Here is a 17,497-nt window from a genome sequence, read left to right as displayed (position 1 = left end):
AATAATTATGAGATAGATAATATCTATGCTGCAACATTTGCACCTGTTATCATGATTGCTATTAACTCAGAACACTAGCAGTTCTGCTGGTATAAAGCGATTGTGCCTAGCATCAGCAAGGTAGCCCAGTGAACCTGGCCCACTACCAAGCTTTCAACAAGGTTTTCAATACGAAGCTAGCTAGTGCTGAAGTGTAGTAGAATCAACTTCTCGAACTAAACTTTCTCGTGGGTGTATGGTGCCATGAAAGATTAGCGAAGTGTTAGCTATAAGTACTGAATTCATTGTTTTCGATGCAGCCAACGACGGAAAAAATTTTTGACAACAACTTTTTCCTAATTTACAGTACTGTACATACAGATACTACACACTCACCTTGAACTAGGCAACGATGGAGGAGGTGCCACAACTGTTGGGGTTCTTCCACTTGGTGTCCCTCTGTTTGGTGGAGGAGGGGGTGGGGCTGATGTAACGCTACCGGTGCTTACACTCCCACCAAGATGAGCAGAATTTCTTGAAGGAGGTGGCGGTGGGGGCTGACCTCTACTTGGAGGTGGTGGTGGATGAGCCCTTGAAGATGGAGGTACATTGGGTCTTGTATTAGCAGGAAAGTTGGGTCTTGTATTAGCAGGTGGTGGAGGAGGTCTACTTGACACTGGATTAGAAGACTCCAAGTTGTGAGGAGCAGCAGGTAGAGGCCTCGACTGTATAGAACTCTGCACCGAAGTCTCCACATTTGTAGATGACGATCGTGGGGGTGGTGGTGGCCTGGGCCGACTACTTGAAGGTGGTGGTAATGGCGGAGCATCTCTTGAAGGAGGTGATGGCACTTCTCTTGACATATCTCTTGTAGGTGGCGGTGGGGGGCCTGGCCTTGATGATGATGGAATAGGTGGGGGTCTAATTGATGGCGGTTGTCTGGAAGGCAACGATGGTGCTGAGCTGGTATTTGCTGCTGAGCTGGTATTTGCTGATGGTCTTTGCCCGGGCATCGGCATTCTTGGAGGTGATGTAACATTGTTTTGCGATGGTGCTGGAACTGGAGGTCTTACTCCTAATACACAAACAAAACAATTACTGAACACATTATCTACCAAGTGATAACCCATACTACAAGTTATGTATTAACCACATCCAAATAAAGTAATGCAATACAACTTGATAAGTAATTTGAGCCAACACACACACACACACACACACACACACACACACACACACACACACACACACACACACACACACACACACACACACACACACACACACACACACACACACACACACACACACACACACACACACACACACACACACACACACACACACACACACACACACACACACACACACACACACACACACACACACACACACACACACACACACACACACACACACACACACACACACACACACACACACACACACACACACACACACACACACACACACACACACACACACACACACACACACACACACACACACACACACACACACACACACACACACACACACACACACACACACACACACACACACACACACACAACTTGGTAATGTCTGTGTATTGGAACTAGTGTTGAGTAGGTGCGATATTTTACAAGTACACAAAAAAAATTGGAATTTTTCAACTAGAGTAGGGACCATAGCACATCGATAAAAAGTACTGAAACAAACTGGAGTAGTGCATGATATTAAATCACAGTAAACTATAAGAAGTGTTATATCCCTACTGTGCTCTTCTTATGGTATCTTGAGCACAGTATGGATATAACGCTTCACGTAACATTTTCACACCTCAGATCAAAGGAGCCGCCTGGGCTACATTTCGTATGTAGCCCAGCTAGCCAGGCTACATACGAAATGTAGCCGGGCTACAACTGGGCAGTGATTATATAGACGTTGAGGCTGAAATCGATTGTGGGGATCGATTAATACTCACATGATTAGGATGCACGCCTTGGATTTCGCCATGAAAACCACTCATACGGAGAGCGTTTTGTTATCCTCGCCATCCTACGAGTTGAAAAATGCTGGATTGAGGTGAGAACTCATGCTATAGCTTATTCACCAATCATTTCCACACGTTTTCGAATATGGACACGCCCCCATCACAAAGTTACCACTCTGCATGGAGTAACCCTACAAGCAAGCTTACCTATCTAGGCCTTTAGTGAATCCTGTACCTTTTCCATAAACGATTCAATAGCACTGATTAAAACATTAAACTTGCGTAACCGAAATCCTCCGTGATATCTCTAGGATATGTCTGTTCATCACAACCGAACGTAACCAGAATGTACTAGCTGCTGACCCATAATCGAAAATTTTAGGTATACATATCTAATGGATCCAGTGGCTGCACTTGTATTTGCTTGGGTGATTGATCGCCCTGTACAGGCTATCAGCTTGATAAGTGTTACCAAGAGTATATAATGGGGAGGGAGAGTATCGAACTGCACTATAGGTTGTGAAAAATGAGCCCGTAAAGTAACCCGCATACCTTCGTTTCTTCTCGTAAACCTGACCACTGTTGATTGCTCAGATTTAACACCTTAAATGTTTTAACGGGTGGTCCGCATGGAATCGCAATGGCTGAAATTCCATCTAGATGTGTCACTTTAACTAGTAGAAATGTTGAGGCGAGGCATGGGATGGCGATCATGATGAAATCTCTACCATGATGAAATATCGAAATCTCGACCTCGCTCGACCATGATGAAACCTCGATGCTTGTTTTCCAGGTTAGCTGCTTCTATCTTTCTCTTTGTACGGTGAGTTCCTCTGCGTAATGTGCCATACTTCTCTCGAATACACTGTTCTTTAACTCAGTAGTCACAAGTACATAGTGAGCCCACTGCGCTTACAATTAGTCACCAATCAACACAAATCATCGAGTCGTTTGAACGATGCCATAGGACTTTACGGGCTCATTTTTCATAGCATATAGCGTAGTTCGATACTTGGTGTTACATATTAGCTGTAACACGGGGCCCTCTGTCCTCAGGCAGTCGGGCATACATATCAGACAAAGCCCTCATTCCCATGTTACAACTATTACTTATTGTGTTTTACTGTGATTTAATATCATGCACTACTCCAGCTTGTTTCAGTACTTTTTATCGGTGTGCTATGGTCCCTACACTAGTTGAAACTCCAATTTTTTAGTGTACTTGTTTGTTAACTTTTTTTTTGTAAAATAAAATTATTATGACTGGTGAACCCACGCATACCGCAACAAAAGAAATGGCACCATGCACCCCAGCTACCGATTATCGTTGTCTGAAAAGCGAAGTACCCATTATGCTTCGTTGTCAGCTATGTTCAACCCGTTACACAGCATTACGAGTCAAAAACTGTTCGAAAAGCACCTCTGCAATCAAAGTAGCCACTATAAAAAATATTGACGATTTTCGTTACAAAGGGAAGCCATCACGTGCTACAGCCAAATCAACACCTTTCGCTGTCAGCCAAGATGAATGGGACAAAAAAGAGGACACTGGTGAGTCCATGAAGAATGCATTCAACCCCATTGTACGTACTGTGGTATTCCAAAAGACACTTCTCAGACCGAAGCGACACGAGTTACGCTTGTCTGAAGGCATCAATCAGTCAGGCAGTAGAAAAATTCCATTTAAAAAAATCCGTAGCAACTTGTTGAAAACGTTTCGGGTTGATCTGAAAGCTTGTTTGGGCTTAGTTTTACCTAACCAATACTGCCTCATCATCGTTAGGGAAAATTGAGGCTGGTTTTTGGGTGATGCTTTTTGTGGGCCACACCTACACTTTTGTGGTCCCTACTATACAGTACTATCGTATACCTGTAGTGTATGATAAATGGTGGAACTAAATCATTGATATACCCTGTCATGCAGATTACATTATATCGAGAAGTCTTGATATACAGACTGTAGCATGGAACTAGTTCTAAACATTTCATTAAAACACAATTGCTTTACTGAATGCATTTCAGCAGTCCATTTATATATACTTCTTCACAACAGGCATCATATTTTAGCCATTAAAGGTACACCCACTATGGTCAGCAAAACACATAACAAAAATAGCAACAATAAATAAATAAAAACATGTTTAGCACTAATTGGAGCCAATAAAAAGTACCTCAACCTCAACCAAGAACTGTTATATTCATGCTAACACACACACATACACACACACAAACACTAGATAGCACACAAAACACAGCCATCGGTACACAATGGTACCTTTTAAAAGTTAACATGCATAAGACAGTTACAAAAATCACATTTATGTGTCAGGCAAGTATACTTACAAATCTACCAGCATTAATTGTGATGTATGATAACTAATCGACCCTTGAAATCGGATATCATTGTGGGGTCTCCAGTTAAATACCAAATCACCACTCTCATTTCCAGGGTATTTCACCTTCACTTAACATTCATTACACAACATACAATTTTCAACCAATGTTGGGCCAATAGTAGCCAAAGCAATAGTGGCTTCTATCTAATATACAGTACTACTTGTATATTAGGGATCATGCAGTTTTGGGCTTTCTTGCCCAAAAATACCACCCTAAAACCAGCCTCAAATTTCCTTCATAACAGCTTGGCAGTATTGGTTAGGCATAGCCAAGCCCAAAAATCCCTTCAGACTGACTTTCTACGGAATTTTAAAATTTTCTATTTAACAGAATTTTATTCTGACTAACTAACTAACCGATGCCTTTGCCAAGCATAACTCAACAATGGATAAGGATACAGGCTTGATTTTTTCACTGTTTGACGTCACTTTGTCCCGAGACGTGCCTTTCCGCCAACCGCAGTATGTACAATGCATGTACCATGGACTTACCTTTGTCCTCCTTTGTGTTCCAGTTCTTTTTGCTGACAACACAAGGTGTCGATTTGCGATAGTGCGATATGGTTTCCCTCTGGCTGTGTCATGCTTTTCGCCTGCGTTTTCCGTAGCAATTGGATTCATTGCAAAGAAGTTTCTTGTACTGTTCTTTGTTTGTACCGCTGTGTAATGAGCGGAGCATAGTTACAAACGAAGCGTAATGGCCACTTCACTGTTCAGTGCGTAATTGATTATTGGGGCACGCATTTAGACGAGAAATTATTTTATGGAATACCAGGTACCATTCTTTCTTTTAATGTGGTACACATGGATCCAGTAGTCATAATTGTGTTATTAAAAAAGTAAACAAACAAATAGAAGGAAAAATTAGGAATTTTAAGCTGGATTAGGATCAAAGAACAAAAAAGTAGGGAAACAAGGGAACAGCTGAAAGTTATGAAACAAGGGAGGTGCCTATACCTGCAGATATACTAGTGGACATCTAATCCCCACTCTTCAGTCTATAACCATGACTGAATTAGGGATTACATGTCCACTAGTATATCTGCAGGTATAGGCAGCCTCCCTTGATTCACAACTTTCAGCTGTTCCCTTGTTTCCCTACTTTTTGTTCTTTGATCCCTAATCCAGCTTAAAATTCCTAATTTTTCCTTCTACTTGTATATGTAGGACTCCATGAATTAAGAACACAATTACTTTTTATTACAGCAAAAATCTCTTTGGAACCAACTTACAAATAAAATAGAAAATATCTCTGTTACAAAATTCTCAGTCTCGACAGCTCTAGAAATAATATGGATGATTTTGTAGAGAGATTGAGAGTTAATGAAAACTGCCCATTAGTAAAATTTATCTAACCATATTGAATTTTTAGTCAAGAGTGCATGTATGCACGCAGTCAGTTTGTAATACAATAAAATACCTGATGATGATGGCAGACCACCTGGACGATTGCCGGTGGGTGGACCACCTGGACGATTGCCGGTGGGTGGACCACCTGGACGATTGCCGGTGGGTGGACCACCTGGACGATTGCCGGTGGAACGGAGTTTAGGCATTCCTCCAGCAAACAGGCCACCTGCAAGTCCTCCACCACCACTTGGCATCATCGGACCACCTCCTCCTCCTCCTGAAGGCTTAGCTGAATTGTAGATAAATTGCAAATAAATAATACACAATTATAGAGAAACACGTACAAATGGAAGTTTTAAAAAGCCTTGAAATAGAACACTACAGAAACCATGCAGTCCAAAAAGTTACCCAAATGTGGTGTATGAAATATCACACCAAATAAATAGTTACCCACATAATTTCCAGTTAGTTGTACACACTAAACTCCCATCGCCCCAAAAATAGATTCCACACTTGTATTTGGGCTTCATATATATGCCTTCATTTCTAACAAGTTACCAACTCTTTTCATACCCTAAATATCTCATTAACAGATAGAAATCAAAAGATAGCTTGAACTGCTAGCAAATCACAAACAGCACATTAGGGGTAATTTTGAGGGATAAAATACGGGGGGTGACTATCCAGGACTACCAATATTCGTACTGTAACTAACACACTCAACCATGTATCCCCTCTCATAAATTACACAATTATCCATTTTATTAGTAAATATTTAAACAACAAACAATTATTGTCCTGTACCATATATGATCATACTCTGGCAAGATATTTAGGGATTAGTAAGTAAACCAGTAAAGTGTCTGAAAACATACACAAATGTCTATACAACAATATTAATGTTTCCCCTAAAGACAAACTGAGTGACAGTACACCATGTTACCAATCTTAAAATAATTCTTAAAATGTACAGAACAAATCTTGCTGTGCTGGTTCTATCCATTTTTGGGGACAGCCTTATCATAACTAAGATACACATCTTGATACTGAAAGACAAAAGAATCACTGCAAAGTCACCACTACAAATCTGAATCACTTAATCCATTGCAATTACAAGCCTGAAAAGACGGCTACACACAAGACACTATAATATCTGTTACATGTAGACAATTACTTTAATGTTCACTGCCTTACATAGCCCATAGACATAATTTAAAATTTTCAACAAGCATTTGTTCATAATTGTTAATTCTTACGTTTATTATCTAGGGTCGGACCAGAACGATCATTTGTCTGAACTTTCTTGAGTCTCATTCCTTTATGGATATCAGTCAACAATGAACCTCTGTCTTTCTGCTCGTTTTTGCTCAACTTGGGCTTTTCTGTGTTCGCCTGAGACAACGTTGGGGGCGGTGGTGGCCCCGGAGGGGGCGGTGGCGGTGGTGGAGGCATTCTATCACGTGAAATAAAAGCACAAAAACTCAACACACCACATCTCCATGACGTACAAAACACTCACAGTCAAGACACAGGTGTTTACAACTATTTACTATAACAATTAACACAGGCAAGTGCGAGTATTAGATACAAACATTAAAGGGTGCGGTGGCTAGACGTTTTAAAAGTGACATGTACTGTTAACCGTAATGGTATTATGGACACACATACACTTATTACCGTCTCTGTTTATCTTCACTGTATTAGTTGACGCCCTATCGTTTCAATACCGACGAGACAGCCATTTTTACCTTACCAGCAGAATTTCACGTGATTACGACTTTTCACACTTCCCGTGACCTTTACGAACATCTCCGTACACTTATAAAGTAAAACTACGAAATAGTACGTATACTATTTGGATATATTTACAGAAAATGTATAATACAAATAAATTATCCTTTTATTCTTGGCTTTGGTGTGTAGTGTCTAGAAAACAGCCATTGCTGTGAAGGTCCACCATCACAATTTTTCATCACGAGTTTCTTGTTTTCATCCACCGTCATACAATGTCTTGATATGGGGTGGTAGAGTAAGTGATTCTGGGGGAAGAAATAGATATCTTATAAACCGTCAGTACACAAATGTGCAATGTAAGAACAATGGAAATACTAATCTGAAATATTTATTTATTTCATTTAGGAACAACAATTTATTAAACTAGGAAAAGGTCATACTAAAGTGTTGATGTAAGCTGTTACACTTGACTACATGGCAAACTAAAATACACATCTGCCCCACACACATGCACATGAAAGCACTTACACATGTGTACACACATTATGCATGCATGCACATGTGCAGCACACATACACACATACGCACACACACGCACGCACGTACACACACGCACGCACGTACACACACGCACGCACGTACACACACGCACGCACGTACACACACGCACGCACGTACACACACGCACGCACGTACACACGCACCTCTTCCTTGTATTCCCATTTCTGGTTACCCCCCAGACCATGACAGTTAAATATCTTTACAGGACCACCTTGATGATGGGAGGGCACATCAAGGCACAGATCATCCTCAAACTGTAGCTCAAACAGATCAGTAAAGCCAAACTCTTGATTGCCTGCTTGACCATGACACGTGTACACAGACACCTCTCCACCCTCCCTGCGTCCAAAAGTGTCCAGACACATATTGGAGTCATGATTACGAACCTATATAGGAAGGAGAGTACACAGATAGATAGAACATAAATGAGCACTACAGCCTGCAAGTAAAATTATTTATTGCAAGGTAAAACAAAATTTACAAACCAACCACAAAACAGATTAGTCTCTATTAAATTTAAACTATAGCCCAAGTACCATACAGTATTTACTTGGTTAAACGCTGTGGTATTAACTACTTTAGTTCAAAAAAAATGATGCAGCTACTAATCAAACTTGACCACTATGAAAACAATGTTAAAGTTGATTGTGGCACCATTCAAGTGTGGCTACTATGGCGTTTTACCAAGGAAATATGGTACCTTAAAAACAGCCAATTGCCTAGTAAAATGTATAATGTGTTCCCACACACAGCAGAGTAACTTAGCAACACTATTTTAAAATTATTATTTGATCAATTTTATGTGGGTTTTGCAGCCCACAAAACATTTGGTGGCTTATATAGAGCTCCTTTCATTATCACAATGACATTTCAGTAAAGGGTTCTCACAATTTGTATTCAGACAAATTATGACACAAAAAATGCTTGGCCTTACAGCAACAATCTACAGTATGTTCCAGCTTACAAAGTACAGTGTTTGGTATACTACAGCTAGACAATGTAGCTATGGTTTTAAGACCATAACAATAATGTGGTCTTAGCAACCAGGTGGCTAATAACAGTTTCATTGAACTACATACATTAATAGTTTCAGACAAATAAGGTATTAAATACACCAGCATTAATACATCATATTGGTGCTACAATTGATGACAATTAGAACAATGGAACAAAAACTACCAACTCCCTACTAACCACAATACCCATATTTAACATTAAAGAAAGGCCACAGCTATTTATGTACTACAAAAATAGACCTGAGAGTGTAGCTGTATGTATCTACAGTGTATATATAGTGTGTACACAGTGCTTCACTACCAACAAAGGATCAGTGGGTGCTTGTAAATTACCGCATTTTTGTTACAGTAAAGTACAAGTACACACAACTGGTATAGATATCATATGTATATACTCACCTTAGTAACAAGGCCAACTCTGGGACCAAAAAAAAATTACGGCCTTATATTTATGAGGTCATGAAGTACACCTTAGCTATGTTTGGGACCTACTTGACATGGTCACTATAACAAAGTGGCCTTATTAAAGAGGTGGCCACTATTCATCATGGTGTGTACATGTTAGTGTATGCCATTAACTCACATCTCCACCATGGTATAAGTTTTGATTGGGTAGAGGCAGTTCAGGATAAACATTCTCTAAATACCACTTGAACGATTTACATTGTAATTTCTTTCTCAGTTCCAGTCGTTCACTAAGATCACCATATTTTCGTTTTCTCACTTCTGGCCTCTTCTCGTAGAAGTATTCCTTGTACTCATCCATCCATGCCTCGACCAGTCGCTGGTTATTCCTGACAAGTATTTGATCTACCCCTCCAGGGAAAGTGTATGGTTGACGTTTACGGAAAATATGGCCAACCCGTGAACAGGGGATTAGCTCCAGTTGGCCGCCACACATCCAGATCTGTGCAGGAGTTAAAGATTTAAAAGGTGAGTAGAATTGTTGGGGACTTCACTTTCATAAGTGCAGGTATGTGTAGCTTATGTGTAGCTCATGTATAATATGTAGCAAGGCCTCTATTTAGTAACATAATATAGATAAACCTCTATATACGGAGATCTTTTGATTTTGAGATTTTTTGATTTTAGTACATGAGAAGGTAATATCACTTTACTAGAATGGTATGGAATACTAAACTGTCAATAGTTTAATACCGTTCACAGCTTCCATAAAATTACTCCCTCATTAGAGCTGGGAGATAATTTAGATTAAATGCCAATTTTCTATTATCGTGATAAAGATAACAGTTTTTATAACAGTTTTTTACTATCGAGATAACACTTTTAAACTTCTCGTAAGTTTTTGTAAATTCCAAATACATTCGGATGACATATTTATGAAATGTCTCTACTCTCAACTTATAGACTGTTTTAAATTACTTTTAATGTACAACTATTTGCTAAACTATCCTTAGATGGTATGTATGAAAGTGTAGTTATATTGTTTTGTGCAGATCACTCCTTATCGAGATAAAATTATTATCGAGATAAAATTGGTCTTCATTATCAAGATACAGGTATTTTCATTATCGCACAGCCCTACTCCTCATTTGTTTGACTTACTCGGAATGAAATCTCTAGATTTTCTCCACCCCAGATGTCCATTCCCCTGTCATAGGCCCCAATCTTGTAGAAGTATTCCCTGTCGATGGTAAATAGACCACCTGCCATTGTAGGGGACTTCACTTCTCTTGTCTCATCTCCTTCACGACGTTTCTGCTCATAGTTTGGAATCTTTCTCCACTTAAACTGCAGCCCCCAATTAAAACCACCCCTCACACCAGGTGGCCCCCTAATTGTAGAGTACTCCAGTTTCTCCCAACTAATAACATCAATTACAGGACAAACCACTGTTGACTTGTCCAAGTATATTCTGTGCAAAAGAGGCTCTAGCCATCCAACGTTACACTCACAGTGAGAGTCAAGGAATGTTATTGTATCACCAGTTGCTGCATCAGCTCCTGTGAGACGGGCATGGATCAGACCTTCACGTTTTGTATGTCTTAGAATTTTGAGCTTTGGTTGACTGGCGGCATAATTGTCTAATTTATCCTTTAGATCGTCTAAAACACAATAAAATATAATTACTGGTAATATGTGGATCATATAAACAAAAACTGCATGTTACAGTAACAACAGGACAATGGTACTATACTCTACCTAATAGGACTTGGCAATTGTTTAATGCCACTTTGATAAGTGTATTGAGTCAATATTTCGAGGAACAAATTTTTCATGAATAGCTGTCAATCCACGAAAGAACCTGCTATATGGTATGTTCTAGCACAGTAAAGCTAGCTACCTGCTAACATAAACCTTGACAAACATTGGTGGAGAACTGCTTATGGCCAATAAATATATCATGTAATAACACCTCAAAAGTGCTCATGTCACGGAGATAATTGTGCAATCACCATGGAATCATCATTACATATTGTTACAATGCATTAAGTAGATGTGTCATTGGAGCTTTCTTGTAGACAGGGTATAGCACAAAACCAATCAGAACACCCCGAATTTCTATGTAAACATGTAAAAGTCTTCACTTCATATGACTCCAATACGCACTTTTATGACTCCATATAGACAATATACAATGCTCACCCCCAAAAATAAGGAAAAGGGATGATGTATGATATTTTTTCCCTATGTAGAAAATTTGGACTGTGACATTCTGTGACAACTTTATCTTTGAAAAACCTTGCTATATATAAACACTGTACATATGTACATTGTAATTTACTAGATGTCACATAAATATTTGTAAAAACTGAAAAATCACACACAAACGTACGCACACACACAAACGTATGCACACACACAAACGTACGCACACACACACAAACGTATGCACACACACACACACACACAAATGCACACACACACAAACGACGCACACACACATACACAAACACACACAAACACACGCACACACACACACACAAACGCACACACACAAACGCACACACATACACACAAACACACTACACAAACACACTACACAAAGCCTACAGCAGTCGTGCAAAACACAGTTATTGCCACCCAGTAAACCAGTACTGGGATGCCTGTGAATTACTCAGGCACTTGAGCCTAGTGCAGGTCTCATGAAGAGAGGTTGCCAAATTAAGTTCCACAACAACCCCAGCACCACTAAGCGAGACAAGGACAGTTGGGAATTTGCTTCTCCAGTTAATACCAGGTCCCTATTGTAATGTTATTGCTGGGTGAGCTGCTTCCCCTGTAGGTTAATAGTCCTGCCCCAGGAGGATTATGCTGCACAAGATTTAATTGCCAAACACACACACACTACACACAAACGGACAGACAAACACACCATGGTCACTGAAGTCATCTACTAGTATTATCTCATGCAACAAGTTTTCAGGTGATCGGTTGATGACACTAGTAATAGTACGCAACAGTGCAGTGTACGCCTCATTGTGGAATATGATCACGACTGAGGTGGTTGGCAAGTCAGTGGGATAGGAACGACCAGCACACCTGCAACACAACAAACATATATAGTCTGAATTTGATAGACATAGGAACTACCTCATACTCAAAATCAATGCATCCCTTACTGATACATACTAGTGTTGATGTAGTTACGTGTATGTGTTCATTGTGTTGCTTGTATGTGTGGCACGGAAAAATATAATTATGTAGATACATTTTCACATCTTAGAGAAAATTGGCATGGAATTAAATGTAAGGCAGAGAGTTACCAATAGGTTTTACTTTAATAGGTAGGTGGTTCTATTCTATATCATTTGGGGTAGGTATCATTATGGAAAGGCTGTGATACAGATGGCCATAATTAAGTGTGTTCCGACATAAAAATCATATGGAAAATAGAGATCAATGGAAAACAAAAAGAAACAATAGTCAAACAAGTCACAACTACAATGGAACATGTCAAATGCTATAAAGTCAAAATTGTTGCACGCATGCGCACACACAGATATCCATTTGGACTCAATGGATATGATACATACCATTGACAATGATATTATTATGAAAAGCTTGAAGAGTACGTTGAAATTGCTGCTACACAACAACATGCATGTTCTTGCTAAGAATAATACATGTAGATAGATAGCTTCCTTTGCTATGTCTAAAAATCTGAAGTGGTACATTTCATGGGAGCTCAGTAGCTACTTATCTGCTCCTGATTTATGGAAACTGTGTTTCCCTTAGTCTCTACCACATCCATTGAGATCTGTGTGTTTTTACGAATCCGTTTATGGATACCACGATAATGATATAAAACAAAAAGTGCTGGTGGTACTTGATACTTCACAGTACTAAACATAATATATCAAGCCAATCATTAAATTGCATGTACAGCCTTCAGTACAAACTAAAGTTGCCTTACAGATGAACTTTATTGTACAGCGTGCTGTGGTCAGCAATGTGTGTATGGCTTCTGGTAATGTGCAGTTCTGTGATCACAATAAGTTACGTACAAATTTTCGAGGTACGTAATTTTTGTGGATCAATAAATTTCAGGATTTTTGTGGTTTTGTTTCGAGGATCACTCTCCTTTTTCACTGAGGTTACCTATTTGAGCACAGAGCCAAGTCAGCCAACCCTTATAATATTTAATTTTTAAGGATGAAAATTTCATGGACAGTCAAGCAACTGCGAAATCCACAAAAATTACGTCCCTCAAAAATTATACAAATATGGTAGCATGTATAATATCATGTGATATTTGAAAAATGGTATCACATGACAGATAGCGTAATATAATTATTGTATAGCAGATTGAAACTACCTACCAGTAACTTAGCGCAAAAACAATGGAGAAAAATGACTTTTAAACCAAAAAAACCATACATGCTGCCACCTTCTGTACCAAAGGCAAGAATATGAAAGGAGATCAACACACAAATCCAGGATGATGGGGGAAAGCAAGCTCAAATTGGACGCTATGCAGCCATACATGGAGTTACTGCTGCCATTAGACATTTTAAAAGTACAAAAGAATTTCCTGGGTTGAAAGAAACTACTGTCCATGGCTGGAAGGACAAATACAGTGAATAAAGGAAGAGAAGTTCTAATCAACCAGTAGTCAAGCTACCAACTAAGTGATGTAGTCAAGCTACCAACTAAGTGATGTAGTCAAGCTACCAACTATGTGATGAGGAAGACCCCTGCTAATTGGAGAGGCAGAAGTAAGGCAGTTTCTTAAAGCAATATGCAGGATGGGTAGTGTTGTAAATATTATAATTAGGTGATGCTAATTTGTTAGAGGTCCTTTTGTCATAACCTCTCATTGGGTTAGGTGGCTACTAGGAAGAATGGACTTAGTTAAGCAGTGTGATGCAAGAAAAGCTAAACGTAGATTTAGAAGGAAAGAAGCAATTCTTGGGCAGACATCATAACCAAGGTTACATGAAACATTTCCCTGCTGATTTTATTACTGGGCTTGAAGTATGCCCCGGTATCTAACTGGACAATGGAGTGCCAAGAGGATGGAAATAGCAGGTAGTGATGACAAGCGACAACTGACTGCATTGTTATCTTGTACTTTCAAGTGGCAAATTTCTCCCACCGCAAGCGATTTATGTTGGAAAGATTCCTGTTTGTCTCCAAAAAGCAAAAGTTCCAGATCCTTGCAGCAAACATGTGGAAGTGTCTGCACGTTGTGCAGACTGTTTACAGCCCTTGGATTTAAGTATCAACAGGCCAGTTAAAGACTAGTTTTCAAGAAAAGTATGCTGTTGGTATAAAGCTGAAGAGTTCTGGTTAGAAGCAATGACAAAAGGGCTATTGATCCCTGTTTATGCTAAAACCACTAGGGTTTCAGTGTGTGTGATGATATTAAAGCTAGTGATTTTGTTGTCAACGGATTTCATGCAGTAGGTATTACAGATATCCTACTGGACGTAACTGTACTTATGCAAATGGTTGGAATCCAGATGTTGATAAACATGATAATCTCAAACACCTATTACAATTCACAAGCAAACAATAGGTTTCCCATATAGCTAAGCTACCCCTGTATCCAAACTATTTTGAGTACTAAAATTTTGTGCCATTGACAAAATTCACAAAAATAAAACTCGAAAAAATGGTATATGCAGCAATATTGCTGCACTTAATTATATATCCCAGTGTGTGGGAGTGTCAAAGTGCCACACTGTAACTAACTGATCATTGGGTGATAACTAACTTATTGCCCCGTGTGTGGGTTTTCAATTAGTGCATGGGGGGCAAGCTTCAAAATCAGCCATGTTAAGTGAGTAGGGAGAGGCAGACCAGTAAGATTGATACATTTGCTTAAAGTTTAGTAATTTAGAGTATGTTTGTGCTACTTGAGTCGCTTTGTGACAAATGAATTAATTAGAATACAGGCACTAAAATCAGGCTTTTTGGCTATGATTCACACTGGGATATAAACTAGTTATATCCCAGTACACTCAGGCAATATCTAAGTTATCACCCTCATACTAGTACTGGGATTAATCGGATACTATATTAATACATAGGGTTTCTTTACAGTGACTTCAGCAATGGCAAAGTGAACTCTTTTTTTTAAGAACGGATTTTGCAATATGCATTTAAAAATAGGTCATGACATGAAGAACAACATAGGAAGGAAAGTTATGTATTTTATCCAGATTTTCTTGTAGGCCTGTGGAAAAAATCAGATGTACAAAATAGCATATTTCAAGATTAAAAAAAAAACTTTTAGATTCATTATGACTTCATATTTACTAGTAGACCTACAGTACATCTTCCAAATTAACTTTTACGGCTTCTTTTGTGATAGAGGGAGTTTAGGTGAGTGTTCTATTAGAATTTTGGCTAAAAACATAGGTGAGCTCTATTTTGAACCACTGTAGTGGTTCATACAGTGGTTCACAATAAAGCTCTGCAGTTTAATTACTGATAGCTGGTCTGATTGGTTACCACTTCAACCAAGCCTAAATATTTACATGCAATCAATGGGAGGAGACACTTACCCACAAATTATGACACCTAATCACAGCAACAAAAAGTAGTGAAACAAGATGATGTGGTTAATTGTAATAAACTATGTGGGAAAAACCAATACCAAAGTAGAGATTTTCCCACAAAGCTATGTTGTTTGTTTCACTACTGTTAAAACCTAATAAATTAATAATTTTTACACTTTTTTGTTTAACATAGCTATGATCAGGAGCTTATGAGCCGAAGGCAGCAACTTTGGCAGCTCATAAGCTCCTGCTGTGATATACCCATGTGGCAGTGACTGCTTTATTAGAGTATATCAATTCTTATCTTAAGGAAAGTGGTTGCTGTCTTTCGATCTCTATAGCTAAACTGTCACCACGCTCTGATCTTTTAAGGATGTGTATGATTTTTATATTAAGGGTGTCCTCACCATGTAATTTTTTTATTAATACCATACCTGTTTCACTGCCCATACAAAAGTCTCAATAGTAGCAGTGAAATACGCTATTACTAGTACAAATACAGCTACAGGTATCTACTCCCTCTCACAGTAATGCAATCATTTCAAATAGTTTGTTACATCTAAATAATGTTCCTCTAAGTAAGGAGTCAATACAGAAAAGTAATACCTCGGTATGGTTTCCTTGTGTGAAGATGACCTTGCATTTGAAGGAAAGGCAAAGCAGTCACTCATTAGAACTAGAAAAGGAACGTACCACAGGTGAGTTTGCAAATGTTGAAACATGTTCTTGCATGTTTCAATATTTAAAAAAAAAGGAAAATTCTACATTCAACCTTCTGTATTTAATGCTGATTTGAAGCTACATTCACTAAGATTCTTCCCTAAAGGTGCTTTTATTTGCATATGTGATGACTTTTAATTTTACCAGCAGCACTTTGGCAGGCACTGTTCAGGGGAAACGCTACTACCATATTGTTTGTTAAGTGGAGAGTACAACTGTTGACAGAACTGGAAGAGGCATTACCCACTTTCTAACTCGTGATAGGTTAGAAATGTATTTATTTTGAAATGTAGATTTTTAAAGTGAAGGATCCTTCCTCACTGGTGAGTGTACATTCACTGCATGTATGCAATATGCAACACAATTAGCACACTAAACACTCTTCAGCATTGTTAGGTTTTGTCTTGTGTGAGGTTACCATATTAAATTAGGGTACAGGTTGAAAATGTAGTACAATAACACGCTACTACCTCGTGTCTCTTGTATCAGGTACTGCTCGGTCCAGGGGTACACGATCACTCACAAACTGGTTAAACCCGTTTCTCTCAAACCCTCTCTTTTCCTCTACCTTCTCCTCTTCAGTTTGCGGTACAAGGTTGATCACATCTACCACTGCTTGTTCGCTTTCACTGTCTTTGCTATCTGGCTGCTTCCCCGTATCCCAGTTCTCCATAGAACTGATCATAAACACTCCCCATATTAGTGCCACTAGGATGAGAGAGCAGAGTAATAGTTTCTTAGGAGAACAAAACCCCATTAGACTATCCTATTTAATGCCATCTATACATGATATCACAC

The 17,497-nt window shown here is 39.0% G+C and overlaps 2 protein-coding genes across 2 annotated transcripts in view; both read right to left on the bottom strand.

The window, feature by feature from the left end:
• LOC136248973 (WAS/WASL-interacting protein family member 1-like) overlaps positions 1-7,514 on the bottom strand; it is a 25,006-nt gene extending 17,492 nt beyond the window's left edge. Inside the window, exons 1-4 of the mRNA XM_066040849.1 lie at positions 7,378-7,514; positions 6,957-7,153; positions 5,771-5,989; positions 376-1,054 (exon numbers count right to left, since the gene is read on the bottom strand). Coding sequence (XP_065896921.1) covers positions 376-1,054; positions 5,771-5,989; positions 6,957-7,152 — 1,094 coding nt within the window. The 5' untranslated portion in view covers position 7,153; positions 7,378-7,514. The remainder of the gene's footprint in view (positions 1-375; positions 1,055-5,770; positions 5,990-6,956; positions 7,154-7,377) is intronic.
• On the bottom strand, positions 7,488-17,497 carry LOC136248972 (polypeptide N-acetylgalactosaminyltransferase 13-like). The gene is made up of 6 exons (XM_066040848.1): positions 17,170-17,497; positions 12,349-12,515; positions 10,578-11,077; positions 9,595-9,918; positions 8,139-8,381; positions 7,488-7,739 (listed from the first exon to the last, which is right to left on the bottom strand). The coding sequence occupies exons 1-6, from the start codon at positions 17,454-17,456 to the stop codon at positions 7,593-7,595; spliced, it is 1,668 nt and encodes a 555-aa protein (XP_065896920.1). The 5' UTR covers positions 17,457-17,497; the 3' UTR covers positions 7,488-7,592.

Source organism: Dysidea avara, chromosome 3 (genome assembly GCF_963678975.1).
Source record: "Dysidea avara chromosome 3, odDysAvar1.4, whole genome shotgun sequence".
Taxonomy (NCBI): Eukaryota; Metazoa; Porifera; class Demospongiae; order Dictyoceratida; family Dysideidae; genus Dysidea; species Dysidea avara.
This window is presented reverse-complemented; position numbering and strand designations above follow the sequence as displayed.

Bases quoted from the DNA above. Each gene is read 5' to 3' on its own strand.
- LOC136248972 (XM_066040848.1), bottom strand. From the start codon at position 17,456: ATGGGGTTTTGTTCTCCTAAGAAACTATTACTCTGCTCTCTCATCCTA. The intron at 11,078-12,348 runs GTGTGTTTGTCT...ATTGTGTTTTAG, and splicing joins AGATGACTTCAGTGACCATG to ACGATCTAAAGGATAAATTA. The intron at 9,919-10,577 runs GTAAGTCAAACA...ACTCCTGCACAG, and splicing joins ATCTAGAGATTTCATTCCGA to ATCTGGATGTGTGGCGGCCA.